The 14654-nt window shown below is 52.9% G+C and overlaps 1 protein-coding gene across 6 annotated transcripts in view; it reads right to left on the bottom strand.

The window, feature by feature from the left end:
- Positions 1–489: 489 nt before the first annotated feature.
- The window catches only part of MRAS (muscle RAS oncogene homolog), a 58561-nt gene continuing 44396 nt past the window's right edge, over positions 490–14654 (bottom strand). For all 6 annotated transcript variants that reach the window (XM_070239102.1, XM_023621005.2, XM_070239103.1 and 3 more), the window contains 4 exons: positions 11426–11579; positions 9668–9767; positions 5181–5260; positions 490–3835 (listed from right to left, as the gene is read on the bottom strand). In XM_070239102.1, coding sequence (XP_070095203.1) covers positions 3736–3835; positions 5181–5260; positions 9668–9767; positions 11426–11579 — 434 coding nt within the window. In that variant the 3' untranslated portion in view covers positions 490–3735. The remainder of the gene's footprint in view (positions 3836–5180; positions 5261–9667; positions 9768–11425; positions 11580–14654) is intronic.

Here is a 14654-nt window from a genome sequence, read left to right as displayed (position 1 = left end):
GAAATAAAATCACACTGTACCAGGACTATAGTCCTGTGGATGGGGGCGGGGGCAGCTCCCCTGAGAAGCAGCATCGGACCACCCAATAGGTGTCCTTTACAAAGAGCACCGTTTCTGGGCTCCTGACCACGAGCTCCCAGATGGAGCTTTAGCCCTCGGTCTACTCCGCAGGTGCCCACTGCTGTCCCGTTCACAGGCGGGACACTGACAATTAAAGCAGATCACTTGCTCAAAGGCACATAAAGGTCGGCGGCAGAGCCTGAATCCAGGGCTGCCTGACATCCAGAGGCTGTGTCTAAACGCTGTGCTCACCGACCTTCCTCCTCCAATCCGCACAGAAAGGAGACGCCCCTCGGCCCCCAGCCGTCTCCTCCTTACTTAGGTTTGCTCCGTAAGAGGGGGCGTTCTGGGCCCGACACCGACAACTCACAATGGTCTCGGGCAAACTTTAGGACCATCTGAATGAGAGGAAATAGGACAGACACGCGCTCCTCTGCTTTTCTTTATTAATGAGTGGAGATACACAAAGACTTAAGAAAAAGTTACATAAAAGGCTCAAGCATCCTCGAGATCTTCAGGCATCACTCTCCCTTCACGACAATGGCCACCTGCTAATACTGTGTAACAGAAGCTGGGCGCTCGCAGGCGCTCAGTAATTCAAGTATCTTTCATTCGGAAGAAGCCCAATATGGGATTTTGTAATCCAATGGGCTGCTAACGGAGGGCACCTGTCTGTGGCTCTGGATTCACTGTACCACGTCTGAGGGGCCTCTGGGTAGAGCTGCCATGTGCTAGTGGGTCGTGTCTCCTGGTACAGTGAGACAGGCCACACTAGGCTACTAGGCACTCTCCACAGCAAGCGCCGCAAGAAAGTAGAGGGCAAAGTCCTAAGAGAAACCATCCAAGCGTCCCCTGTGTGGCAAAGTACAGGGGAAGTCAGTGGCCATAGCCCCAGGCTGTGGGGGTGGGAAGGATGGCTGGGATTGCCTGCTGGGGAGAAAAAGAGCCCTCTATTGGGGTGGGGGGTGTCAGAACTGTAGAAGGAAATCTGAGAGTACACTGTGGCAAGGGTATGGAGTGAGGGGGTTTCAGGAAGGGTATGCTCCAGCAGATATGATGGTAGCACTATTCAGGTGGTCTGAGAAAACAGTGGGAACAGCAAGATGTCACCAAAGACACAAGTCCCAGTGGGATCCTCAGTCATGGAGTAGCGTGGCCAAATGGTTTCCCAGACCAACCCTGCCAGGTGACCATGGAGAAGACATACTGGGGACGCCCCAGGAAACATCCCACTCTGGCCTATCTAGAAGCTGTCACTGCCACAAGGGCCCATGGTCCTCTAAAACACAAGGAACTGGCTTTTAAAAGTGTTATTCACCCATCTCACCTATGGTGAAAACGATGTCATGGAGATGAAGGCTGACTGTTGCCTCAACAGCAGAGGCTGCGGAAGGCCACCTGGACTATGGAGTTACGCTGTGGGTTGAGTGCAGGGCAGATGCCCTGGCAGATGGGGCCAGGGGTGGGGCAGATGCACTGCCCTGCTTGGGGGGACCAGAAGTGGTTGGAAGGCCTCTGTCTGGTTACCTTCATGGTTAGGGGCTTTGTTCCAGGTCATCTGATCTGCTTCTAAGAGACTCCCCACACAGTGCTCTCAGGGAGTGGCAGCCTCCACAGTGGGTAGGGGTGTGTGGTGGTGGTCCGTGTGTGGCAGAAGTTCTCTGGCTGTGGACACTCCCCTGTGTGCAGGGCTTCTTGTCCTACTCACCACTCCCTTGACATGAAGCAGCTCCATCCTTATGTCCTCCGGCCTGCCTTGCCTCTTCCTCGGCTCTGGTCTATAGCTGCCATCACACTGCATGTGGGGCTGCTGGGGACATGGCTCAGAGGAGCAGGGGGGCTGAAACAGCCTTGTCCTGTTAATGTTTGAAATGCCCATTAACATGACAGGATCTTGGGAAGCTCTGAAGTGCCTGACCTAGAATGTTCTTTGATATCCTTCCTTTTAGAGTCAGAAAAAAGGGCCATTTAGCCAAAGAAGTTTGATTTCCAACTAACAGAAGTCCCACCTGTCTCCTTCTGCAGCAGCATCGCTCTTCGGCTGGGCTCCTCAGTGCTGGTGAGCTTGCTGAGGTAGGAACCCAGCACAGGCCCAGAACGGGAGAAGGATCAGGGGTCCCGATGTCCAGCTGGGTGCTCACTGTCCTGGGAGTTCTTTCTCCAAACAGTGGCCAGGCCACCTGCTGAGGGATGTTCTACTTTGCCTAGTGACCTGGTTTGTAACATAAGGAAAATAAGGCCACTAGCCGTGCCACCTCATCTTTTGACCTTCTCTCAGGGGTGCGCTATTGTTCTTGCTGCCCCTCCAGCCCCACCCTGGCTGGAAAATTCTAGCCTTAGGTTCATACCAGCAGCACCTGAGAGGGAGGTGGGCATCATGAGGGAGCTGGGGGACTGTCCCCTTGCAGAAACAAGTGTATGGGAGCCATGTCAGTGCCCCAACCTTCCTTTCTCCTCCAATTATATATTATAGTTAAGATCCAAGAGGTTCAGAGAAGTGTGCGCTAGAAGGGCAACCTATTAGTCAGTTGGTAAATGCTCAAGGGGTTTGCACATTGACTGGGCGTGAGAAGTGGTAGCTGATTGACTCCAAGGGAAGATGGCTTCAGGTCTCGCTGCTGTCTTAGTAATAACATGATTGGATCACTTTTGGTTAAGGTTCAGCATGAACTAGAGTTTGCTGGATGGCGTCCACACTAGCTTACTTCGATGTGGAGACACATCCATGCCCATGTCCGTGTGTTTGTGTCAGAGGCACCAGGCAGCCCAGGTGATGAGAGAGCAGGGAGAGGTGGGCCTGAGGAAGCCCTTACATGGCTGCGGAGAACTCAGAATTGAGCCCACACCTCTGAAAAAGCTTCGGCAAAGCCAACCAGCTTGCTTTAGTTTACACGTTTCCAGGATGATGAAAACCCCCGTTAGAAGGGACATCGTGCCAGCCTCTGCCCTCAGCAAAATAGAATCCTGTTTCCTAAGAGCTGCATCCTCATCCACGGGAAGACCCTCTGGGTGAACACGTCTCTTCTCTCCAGTTTACAGGCCGTGAGCAGCTCTGCTTCTCCCGAGGCCTCCAGCTCCGGTCCCCATTGACTTCCGGTCTCTCCCTCAGCCCACTTCCACGTTGAGTTGAGTTTTGGCACTGCTGGAAAAACTCAGTCAACACAACAACAACAATATTCCAGACATGAGATCAGAGAGGTCTGCTGAAGATGTGAAACTTCACCAGGCAGTGGGCACAGACCCTTTTAATAAAATAATAATCACTAAAATAATTTAAAAATCTACAAAAGACACCCAAGCTCAGACACTGTGGCCGGGGGCGGGGGAAGCTTGTTCATGGCTTGTTCTGGACTCTGGACGTGGGTAAGACTTCCACATGGAACCGACACGATGTAGTTCAAAGAAACAACACAGCCACCAAGGGGGGGACCGGGTGGGATCACCACGGGGGGCTCAGGTGCTGCTTCTGTGGAGTGTCACTTCCTTGTCCCTTGTCAGACGGGAAAGCCTCTGCCCTTTCGGCAAAGCCAGCCCCGAGCTCCTCCCTTCCTCCCTCCCTGTGCCGAGTCCTCGGGCCAAGGGTCTGGTTAGAAATGGTTTTCAGTGAGGTTAGGCAGTGGAGGGGTCCCGAGGGCTGGCCAGTTCACAGTCACTGTGCCCAGGGCCTCAGGCCCGTCACAATATCATGCACTGCAGTTTGTGGGTGCCAGTGGCCCGGTCTCCCCGCCATTTGGTTTTCTTCTTCTTCTTCTGGCTTTTTTCCGGGATCTGTTGCCTTTTGAGACAATGGAAGGCAGAAAAATAAAGTCAGAATGGGCTGTGCTTCTCCCAGCCCCCCTCCCTGCCCCTGCGTCTGCAGCTCTGGGCACGGGGCGGGGGCATGCTGCTCTCCTAGACACCGGAGGAGGGCCTGGCCGGGTATCCTCTCTGAGGCAAGGAAAGGGGGAGGGCGAGAGGGCAGGGAAAAACCGGTCATTCACAGAAGAGAAATCCTGACATCAGGCTGTGGCCACATTTATTTAAGTCGTAAGCTATATTATGCTACATAGTGTTGGCCTCTATTTCCATGTTTCATATTTTAGATCAAATAACAGGTCAACTGAGTACAAAAGCATTTTACATGTTTTCTGTGAATGTTTCTCATGTCTAAAACCTGCCCTTGGAATTACAGGTCTGTAACCAAGACTTTGCAACCTCCCAGCGGTGGCACATCCTAACTGGAGGCAAAGTGCCCACGTGACAATCACTTCAGGAGTGCCGAACGCCGGCTAAGCACACGCCCATGCCGGGAATGAGGAGAGGAGGCGGCTGTGGAGCGTGTGCGTGTGTGCCCTGGGGGCCGGGGGGAGGCGTGGGTCGGGTCACAAAGGTCGGGTCAGAACCTATATGTGGTTTCACCACCACCCAGTGGCCCTGGAGGTCAGCAGCCTAAGGCAACACACTCAGCGCTGGGTGTTTGCGAACTGCTGGGTGGGCTGCTCTGAATGTTGGAGATTTTGGAAACGGGAAAGGTGGTGACAGGGAGACGGGCCAGGAGGCTGTTCCAGTCACCTGAGCACGAGGTGATCAAGGTTCAGACCCTGACCACGCAAAGGAACATCCCGGGGCTGTGGCCTGGGATTTCTGACCAGCCTGGAGACTGACCGCGCGGGGTGGGGGCTGGAAAGGAGAGACACATGCGCCGTGGGAATCAGTGTGGGCTGTTCAAGTGGATGTCAAAGGGCGCTCTGACAGCAGGGCGGGGAAGGGAGGACTGGACCTGCTTTTCCCCGTGTTGACGGCTGCGGTGTTGGGAAAGCACGGGGGGGTGAGGGGGATGGGGGCGCTGCCCCCAGGGAGCCTGCGCTGCAGGACCAGGGGAGGCTGGAGAGGGGGCTGGGCTGCACTTGGGCAGGAAGGCGCTTCTGTGTAGCTGGTGTGCTGGCTTCACCCACAGGTAGCGGGGAGGGCAAAGGTCAGTGGAGGGCAGGACGATATGGATGGAGGTAGAGAAATCCAAAACAGCCCAGAGCCACCACCTCTGCCTGGGAACAAGGAGCGTGTGTCCCTGCAACTCCCAGCGCCTGTCCTGCTGCAGAGACCATTTTGGGCGGGGGGGTGGTGGGGGGGGGCCGGCTCACCTAATGACTCTAACAAGGTCATGGAAGGCTTTGTCGACGTTGAGAGGTGGGTCCTTGGCACTGGTTTCTATGTACGGAATCTGAAAGGCAAAGCTCAGCTGGGTAAGAGCAGCACTGAGCTCCACAGAGCCCCGTCCCCAAATGCCACGCCCAGGGGGCCGTGTGCTTTAAAGCTCCCCAGGACCCTGGCTCCTCAGCCTCCAGCCCGTCGGCGGCTTCTTGCTCTCTAAGGTTGGAAAGTTTTCCTGACAGCTTTTCCAATCTCTCTTGTTCTCTAGTCACAGAGATATTTAATAGCTCCCTAAAAATAGAACAGAAATGATCTTTTTATACACTTGAAGACTAAAGACTGTTTCATTTATCAAACTAAAATACGTGCTGCTTCTCTTCACTTTTCGTTCCAAGGTCTATCTCTCGACCTTGGGGTGATGCTGCCCCTCCTCCCGGGCCCTCCAGAGGGACTCGGGTGGGAAAGGCTGTGGCGAGGCCATGCCATGGGCAGCACTTGCACGCTGGCGACCCCTGGCCGGTCTGTGCCTCCCACCCCCAAAACAAGCCTGCCTGGCCCAGCTCTTGTTTGCTCTGCACCTCTGAGCCTGGGAGCTGAGCCATGTGTACGGAAGGCTCGTGTCTGCACGTTTAATGCTGTGGAATCATCGCCTGGCTAGAAGGCAGCTGTACGTTGGGAGATGTGGAAGATGATCCTGCAGGATGGGTTGCAAGGGCCCCGTCTACACCAAGGCTTGGGCTGGCACAGGGAGGAGAAGGAAGTCTCCATGGGGTCAGGACACAGTCCTGAGCGCTCGTCCTCTCCTGTAACAGGGACCCCACAAAGGCAGGAAGGGCTCGCTCCCCCACACACACACTGGTGGAGACAGTGGAGTTCACACAACACGCAGGGCCTCCCCAGGGGAGGTGGAGGTAAGCCATCTGGGAGGAGACTGGAGAATTTGGGTATTTTCCGTAACTTTTTCCTGATTACAAGATAAAGCCGTTTCATTATAATACATTTGAAAAAGAAAAGCACAGTGAAGACAATAAAAACAGTCGACTTTAAATGTCTGGGGAGCTGGGTTATTATTTAGAGGAGCATGTTGTAAACCATTGCCCAGAACTCATAATAAAGTCAGTGTCTTCCCACTGATGGATTCTCATCACGGGAGATCAGATGTTCACACGCTGCTGTGGCTTCAAGCAGGGTCTTGTTGCAGCTGACCAGACACCCACGGCAGAGCACAAAGGGCATGCGTGGCTCAGACCCCTGAACCAGTCATTCACAAATATCCGAGCCTTGGATAACACGGAAAGGAAACCGCCCTCCGCTGTAGGCGGTCCCACTGTGGGCTGCTCCACCGAGACTGTGGCTGTTTAACCAAGATGAGTGTGAGCTGTTTGGCCTCCCAGGTCTCTATATCCTGACCTCGCTTAATCCTCATGTTAACCCTCAGGGGTAAGCAAGTATCTCCATTTTGCAGCTGGGGAAACTGAGCTCAGAGTAGTGACATACTCGCCCAAGGCCACACAGCAGCCAGCAGAGAATCAAGATTTGAACCGGATTCCACCTCCTGCCTGGCCTCCCCCAGGACAGGTGGGGGTGCCGAGGTCAGCTTTGGAGGCTCTCCCAGGTGAGGCAGGTGCCTGGGAGTGCCCAGCAGCTGGAGTCCTCTGAGACCCTGTGAGGCGGGGACAACGCTCTTCCCTGTGCGAGCCGGGAAGGGAAGCGGGCAGGCACCTGTAGCTGCGGCTGGGACCTACCTGGAGCCCCTTCGCATCCCATAATCCTGCCAGCTCAGTCTGTCCCAGCTTTCAGGGGCCTCAGCCCCCTGCTGCTGGCCGTCCCACTGCATCACTTAGAAGTACACTGCAATATCCCCTGGGTCCCCAGACACCCTCCACCTTCCTTCTGGGGGTCCTGCCTCTGCCACTGAAGAAACGCTGATGTGCATTATCTGGGTCCCTAGAATTCCAGGATTTCAGCAGCAACAAGACTTAAACCAGGGGAAAACCTGCAATAAAATGGTAGCACCATTTATCCCCACCAACGGGCTAGGAAATGCCAGCTTCCTGCATCAGGTCAGGGTGACCTGCCCTGGTCAGCTAAGAGGAACTTGCCGTACAAGCTCTAAAATTAGGATAGTAGCTCATGGAGTCATTTGTCAAATGATAAGGGAGGCAGCAGCATTCACTGTAGTAGAAACGTAGGCTGAGAGACAGGGGCCCTGGGTTCTGGGGGGATGGGGACACTATTCACCAGCTGGGAGGCCCCTGGAACTCACTCACCCTCCTGTGTCTCATTCCCTTTGATCTGCAGAATGGGATACTGCTACCCCTTGCAGTATCCTCACCCCCCCAGGGCTGCTGGGAGGGACACGAGAAGGTGTTGTGACAGCCCTTAGCACACCCTTTCAGGCAGGGTGTCTGGGACCTGGGAGGACGTGGGCACTCTCCACGAAGCCTGCATCCAACGTTAAACCCGGCGGTCAGTCCCCAGCCTTCACCCAGACACTTCCGGGCAGCACCTGTCTTGGTGATCTCGATCACTCCCTCCTCCTTGAGGCATTTTCTTTACTTGGCTCCCATGACACCCCATTCTGGTCCTCGCATATCACTGACCCCTCAGTCCCTTTGACTGCACCCCCTCATCTCCCCACCCTCACAACACTGAAGGGTCCCCGGCCTCACTCCCAAACTCCTTCCCTATCTATCCTCACTCCCTCGGGTTTGATGGCTTTAAAGTCTATCTCTGTGTTACCAATTTCCGATGCTACCGCCAGACGGGTCTATCTGGCTGCTGTCTGACGTCTCCACTTGATTATCCACTCAGCTCCTCAAACTAAAGACGTCAAAAGCTGGGCCCCTCGCCTTCCCCGCACACTTACTGCCACGGTCTCCCCAGCCCGCTGACTGTCACTGCAGTCTTCTGAAAGTCGCTCCTGCCCCAAACCTTGGAGTCATCCTCACTTCCCTCCTCTTTCTCTCACCCCACATCCAATCTGTGAACCAATCCTGCTGGCTCTCTTAGGAACAGACCCAGAACCCAAGCATGGCGCCACCTCCACAGGCACCACGCTGGTCCAGGTCAGCCTGCACCTGGGTTATCGTCACAGCCCCTGACTGGCCTCCTGCTCCGCCCTGGCCCCTACAGACCATTCTTAACATGGCCACCAGACAGAAGCTGTGTAGCCCTAAGTCTCACCACATCCGTCACTCCTCGCTCCAAACCCTCCAGTGGTTTCCCTTCTCACTCTTGGTAAAACCCCATAATGCGTTAAACCACCTCCGACCTCATAGCTGCCACTCACCCCTGCTGCTGCTCTGGCCATACTGGCTCCTTGCTGTTCCTCAAACTCCCACCTCAGGGCCTTTGCACTGATTATTCCCTCTGCTGGCACATTCTTTCCCCAGATATCTACATGGTTTATTCCTTCTGCTCCATGAGTCCTCACTGGCATGACCCTTCCCCACAGGTCTTCCCTGACCACCCTAGTTGGAAAAGCAGCCCCCCATTTCCACATTCTCTACCCCCTTCCCTGATTTACTTTTTCCTGCAGCACATGTCACCTTCTGACAGACTCTAATTTGCTTTGTTTATTGTCTGTCTCCTGTCACTAGAAGTCAGCAGCACGAGGCAGGGAGTGTTGTCTCCCAGGGCCGAGGACTGTTGAATGAATATGTGAATGAACTCAGAGGGCAGAGACAAGCAGAACTGATGCGCAGTGGGCCCCTCCCTCTACTCATGCAGCGGGGCCCAGCAGGCAGAGGGAAGGTGCGACTGTGCAGCGCTCCCAGCAGGCCGGGTGGACCTCCACACAACTGACCAGTGAGGCCAGGGGCCCGGGCTGCGCCAGTGTGGGGAGGGCTGGGAAGAAGCCCGTGACCCCACCCAGCGCCATCCAGAGGGCGAAGGGGCATCACAGTGAACTGAAAAAAAGCTAGGATTTCTGCTGATAGTCATTGGGCGGCCTGGGCAAACCTCAGTCTGACCCATTGTAAGATGGGATAATTACACCACCCACCTCAGCGTGTGGCTGTGAGGAGTAAATGCTCCCCCTGCACAATGCCTGGCACGGAGCAGGGCTCAGTGAACGGTGGCCGATGCTGAGGAGGCTGAGCATAATAAGGCAGCTGGCTCAGAGAAGGCGACAGAAGCCAATGTCTGCACAGCCCACGAGGAATCTGCCATGTCAGGGGCCAGGAGGTGGCCTGAACGCCACGGCTTGCAGGCCACTGTGAAGGTACCTGGCCCTCATGTCAGAGCCTCTACTGACTGATGAGAGGGTGCTTTCTCTCTGGTCTGTTGTCTTGTTTCACAAAAGATCCCACATCCCACATGGCCTGCTAGGCCTCTCTGTGGAGTCTAGCCCGCTCCCTAGTAGGCCCAGGTGCTAATCTGCAGACCAGGACTGCAGGAGTGACGGCTATCGACTCTAACATCCCCTGACCCTCCAACACACACGCACACACAAATACACACACACACAACCTACATTGTGTTTGGTCGCCATTTCTTTTCCTTGCTCCCTGGTGATTTTCCTCAAGTGCATCAGATCGACCTTGTTGGCCACGAGGATCATCGGAAACGACTCCCTGAGCAATGAAGGAACAGCAGCTCATGAGGTTTCGCTGCCCCCACACTGGTGAAGGCCATGCAACCACAACACAGGCACGGGACAGCCCACATCACCTCCCCAGTCAGCCCGGAGCTGACTTACAGGCCCTTCCCTCCACGGCTCCAGGATGTGGAGAGGGGCCCTGGGGCTGCTGGCTCTCTTGGTTTGAAGCCTTAGGCTTGCTGCAAGGAGAGTGAGGGGCCCCCCGGGAACTCCCTTGCTCAACACTGTCAGTGAAGGTGCCACTGGGCTGCTGGGCCTGGGCTGGGTTCCCAGACCGGCTTCTTCCCATCTGGGTCACCCTGATGCACCAACCACGCCATCAGCAATGGCTCGTGAAGAGCACCAGGGCCAGGGGCTGGCCCACCGCTGGTGCTCGGTACACGGTAGGTGCAAAATCGGGACAGCTCCCAGGAGAGGAAGGGGGATCGAGAGGCATGTCTGCCTGAAAGATTCCCATTGACATACGGGGTCACACTGCTGCCCCAAAGTGAAGGAATGCGGGTCTCACAGCATCTTCGGCAGCACTGGGTATTTTCCTCAGAAATATTATAACGTGACAGGTGAGAAATGGTACATTATTATTTCTCCTTGCACTTCTTTGATTAGAAAGACGGTTGAATATTTTCCCACATCTGAGTCATTTGTTTTCTCTCTTGAGATTTCTACAGTCACGGGCTTGACCCACATTTATCTCTTGAGCTTTGTGTGTGTGAGTGTGTGCATGCGTGAGTGTGTGAGTGTGCATGTATGAGTGTGTATCTGTTTACCTGGCAAAGCTATTAACCCTTTGCCTTAGGAATAGGTGTTGACTGGATTTTTCCATCTTTACTAACATTTGCTCAAAGCTTGCTGTTTTCCTGTTAGTTCATCCCTTTATTTTCTTTACATTGCCTCTTTAAGATCCAATTAACTGAAAAAATCAGTTAAAACATGCTTCCAATTATTTAACTACTCCACAGACAGCAGTCTGCCATTATCCACGGTTTCAGTTACCTTTGGTCATTTGCAGTCCAAAAATATTAAAAGGTAAATTTCAGAAATAAACAATTCATAGGTTTTAAATTGCATGCTGTTCGCGCTGTCTACTCCGTCCCACCCGGGGCGTGAATCATTCCTTTGTCCAGCATACCCACGCTCTACTGTACAGGAAAAAACGTGGTCTACACAGGGTTCGGTACCATGAGTGGTTTCAGGCCTCCACTGGGGGGTCTTGGAATGTATCCCTGGGGGTAAGGAGGGACCACTGTAATAATAGTGAAAAAATGAGACTTTATTTAGGGGCTTGTAAATCTCGCAAATTGGAAAATGTTTCTGGAGAGAAAATTCACTTTTTCTTTGAACGTAATAAAATTTGGTTAAATTGGAGCTGAAAAACAGAGATATTACTTCTGATTTCTCGCTTCATCTGTGGGGACGGTTCAGGAGAGATGGCAGGGAGCTGACCCCTCCAGGCCTTGGAAGCAGCTGGCCCCGAAGAACTAGGGCAGGAATCAGAGGGATCAGGTCCGACTTCAGCTCTGCCCTCAGTGCCTCAGCTTTTGCCTGAAAATCTCAGAGAGGGAGAGACAGACAGACAGACAGAGGGAGCCTGCTCTGAGCAGGAGTCGGGAGGCCCTGGCCCGCCGCCCTCACCTGTCCTTGACGCGCAGGATGAGCTGGTGGAAGCGGTCCACGTGCTCGAAGCTGGCCTTGTCTGTGACCGAGTAGACGATGAGGAAGCCGTCCCCCGTGCGCATGTACTGCTCCCGCATGGCGCTGAACTCCTCCTGCCCGGCCGTGTCCAGAACTGGGGTGGGATGAGGCCACTCAGGGGCTGTCACCACCCACCCTGGAGCTCCCCTAGCCTGCAGACCCCCACGCTGCTCCTGCTGTCCCGACTGTGGCTAGCCCTGAGCTGTCCCCACAAGAGGCCGCTGGAGCTCCCTGGGCTGTGCTGGAAGAGACCTCAGGGCCAGGCTCTGACGGACTTGTTTGTGGACGTACCGATTCCAACCCATGGTGCTTCCTGGGCCTTAATTCTCTGTCTAGAGAAAAGCTTCTTCAAGTCAGTGGTCGACTCTGCTATAAAACCCCGCCGGAGTCCCCAGACCTGGGCGTTGGATCCCTGCTGCAGCCCTTACAATGGAGTCGGGGGGCAGTTACCTGACTCTCTGAGCCCCACTTCCTCCTCTGTAAAATGGAAACCATGCCTCCACCTTGTAGGGCCTAGGGAGGAGGGGGAGAGCACCAGGACGTGCCTGGGGGCAGCCCTGAAGAGGCCATCCTGGCCAGGCAGGGTCCTCAGGCCCTGTGTGGACAGACAACAGGCAGCCATGGGGAAGGAGTGGCCCCCAGAGAGCCAGGGTCACTCCCTGCGTAGGATGGGGCTGTCACAGTGGTGGCGGGAGGGGAAGCTGGGGCTGGCAGAGGGGTGCTGGGAAGAACCATCTCAGCACAGGCTTTCCCCCACCCCATCCAGCCCTCCCACTGCCCCACCCTGTGAACTCCTGAAGCCCACTTGCCTTCAGCTTCCTTCCTGCTGAGATACAATGCTCACCCCTGCCTGTTTCAGAGAGATCATGTCCACAGCTGGGGAGCGGGTGTCTCCCTTCAGACGTGCAAGCCTGACCTCCTCACACCCTGCTGAAGCCCTATGGGGGCATGAAGTCTGAACCCCTCAGTGTCCCGCAAGCCCTGCCCACTGTCTAACCTCCCCATTCTCCTAGGTTGCTCTACTCTGACCAGACCCAGCTTTCCCGCTTCCTAGGGGCAGCGGAGTAGCTGGTTACAGATTTTGGAGCCAGACACCTGGGCTGAGTCTGGCTCATTCCCAGAGTGTGACCCTGCCCAAGCTTGCTTCTCTGTGCCTCCATTTCCTAAAATGGGATCATCAGGGTTGTTTCCAGTTACTATTCTGAAGGAAAATGTGGCGATATAGGGGACGAGAGAGAACGGCTTTGAGGGCAGTGGCTGTTTATGATGAACGGTGGCATCATATACTGAGGGGGGACGACTGGGTGACAAGCAGGGTTCGGGGGCTGTTTCTGAGAACCTCTCAGACACCTATGGGGATTTCAAATAGGCATTTGGAGACTTACGTCAGGAACTAAGAAGAGAAGAGGGGCAAGAGACACAGGTGTGGGAGTCGTCAGCTATCCCGTACACCTGGGAATCCACATCTCAGGCAGGCACCCTGAGAGAGTGCCCGAGAATGACGCTGTCCCCACAGCCTGTCATCCCTGCACCTCCTCCCGAGTCACTCAGCGTGTCAGAGGGGCAAGGCTTGGTGGACACAAGGACCCGAGATGTGCCCCAGACGTAGAAGCGGCTCACGGCTATTCTCGCTCATTCCTGTGGACCTCATTCTCTTCATGTACGAAATGAGGGGCAGGGCTTCTGGACCTTCAGGTGCTTTGAGCTCTGACATTAGAATCTGATCTGGATGTAAAACGAAGGGGCTCAGAGAACAAGATCCACAGCTAAGGACCAGTGGGGAGACTGAAGCAGTGTCCCCAGTTATTTCCCAGGAGCAGCTTCACCTGGAGGGAGAGGAGCCTTTTTTTCTAAATAAACCCCACTCAGAACTGCAGTGAGAAAACAGAAGGAAATGGCATGGATTTGGCTGAAGTGGGGATGAGAAGACCTGAACTGAATAGCAGAAGACATTTAGGCAATATTGTAGTTAATATACTCACAGATTTTGAGGGTACATATTATCCAAAACAAAAACTACAGATCTGGGATATTTAAAAATATGATCATCCAGAATTTAAAAAAAAAACTCAATAGGGAGTTGAAAGTCAAAATGGACCCTCTGGAAAAGAAAAATAGTCATTTCAGACGTTCAAGGTCTTAGAAATTATATTACCCATGCTTTCTAAAAGAACTCTTGGAGGATATACTTTAGCAAAGTGAAAAACAGATCCATAAAAGAGACAGGTGAGTGGTATTATAAACAATGGCAAGCAAACAACAAAACATAAAAGTTTAAATAAATATCGTTACACAATTTGAATAGAATGAATGACGGATTAGAACCAAAATCTCTGATGATCCATAAACGAGGGTGGAGGCCGGGGAAAAGGAAGCTACTACCAAAGTTCCTGCCTCATTTGGGAAGACGCTAAAGATACTGACTACATCGATGCTGACAAAAAATAAAAGTGTACACACATGTACATATATAGAATAACCACCAGACTAGAAATAAAACTCAAAACTTCCTAACTATTAGAGGAAAGAAAACAGGATAAAATAAATGGGACCAATCCAATGAAAGGGAAAAACAAAAGAAACAAAAATAAGAAAGCTAAACAAGTAGACATGAAACAAGATGGCAGAAATAAATCTATGATGCATGACAATAAATGTTGATGGGTTAAATTCACCTATTAAAAGCTGATACTCAATACAAAATCTGTTTCTCTGCTACTACGAAGGACACATATAACACAAAATGACACAGAAAGGATGAAAAATAATGGGATAAAAAAGAATACGCCAGCCATATGCATCCACAAAACAGAACTCAAGGCTACCACATTAAACAGGACAAACCAGAGTATTTGTAAGAGAAAACGTACAAGCATTGAGAAGTGCCAAAGTCACGAATCATAAGCATCTATGAATGTTGCCTAAAAATATATATGCATAAAAAACTGATTTCTAAAAACAATAGGAATTGACACATCCCATAATCATTGTGGGAGAACTGCACAGCCTCTCAGAGACAGACAGAACAAGCGGGCCCTCAAAAGTAATGATCTTCATTAAATGATACAATTTAAAAACTGAATCTGACAGACAGAACAAACTTTACATTCAAACAGTAAATAAGTATTTTCAAACACACATGAAAGAGTCACAAAAATTGGCCATATAT

The sequence above is a fragment of the Equus caballus genome, chromosome 16, assembly GCF_041296265.1.
Source record: "Equus caballus isolate H_3958 breed thoroughbred chromosome 16, TB-T2T, whole genome shotgun sequence".
In the NCBI taxonomy this organism is placed as follows: Eukaryota; Metazoa; Chordata; class Mammalia; order Perissodactyla; family Equidae; genus Equus; species Equus caballus.
The sequence above is the reverse complement of the archived record's forward strand: the minus strand, read 5'-3'. Positions and strand labels throughout refer to the sequence as shown.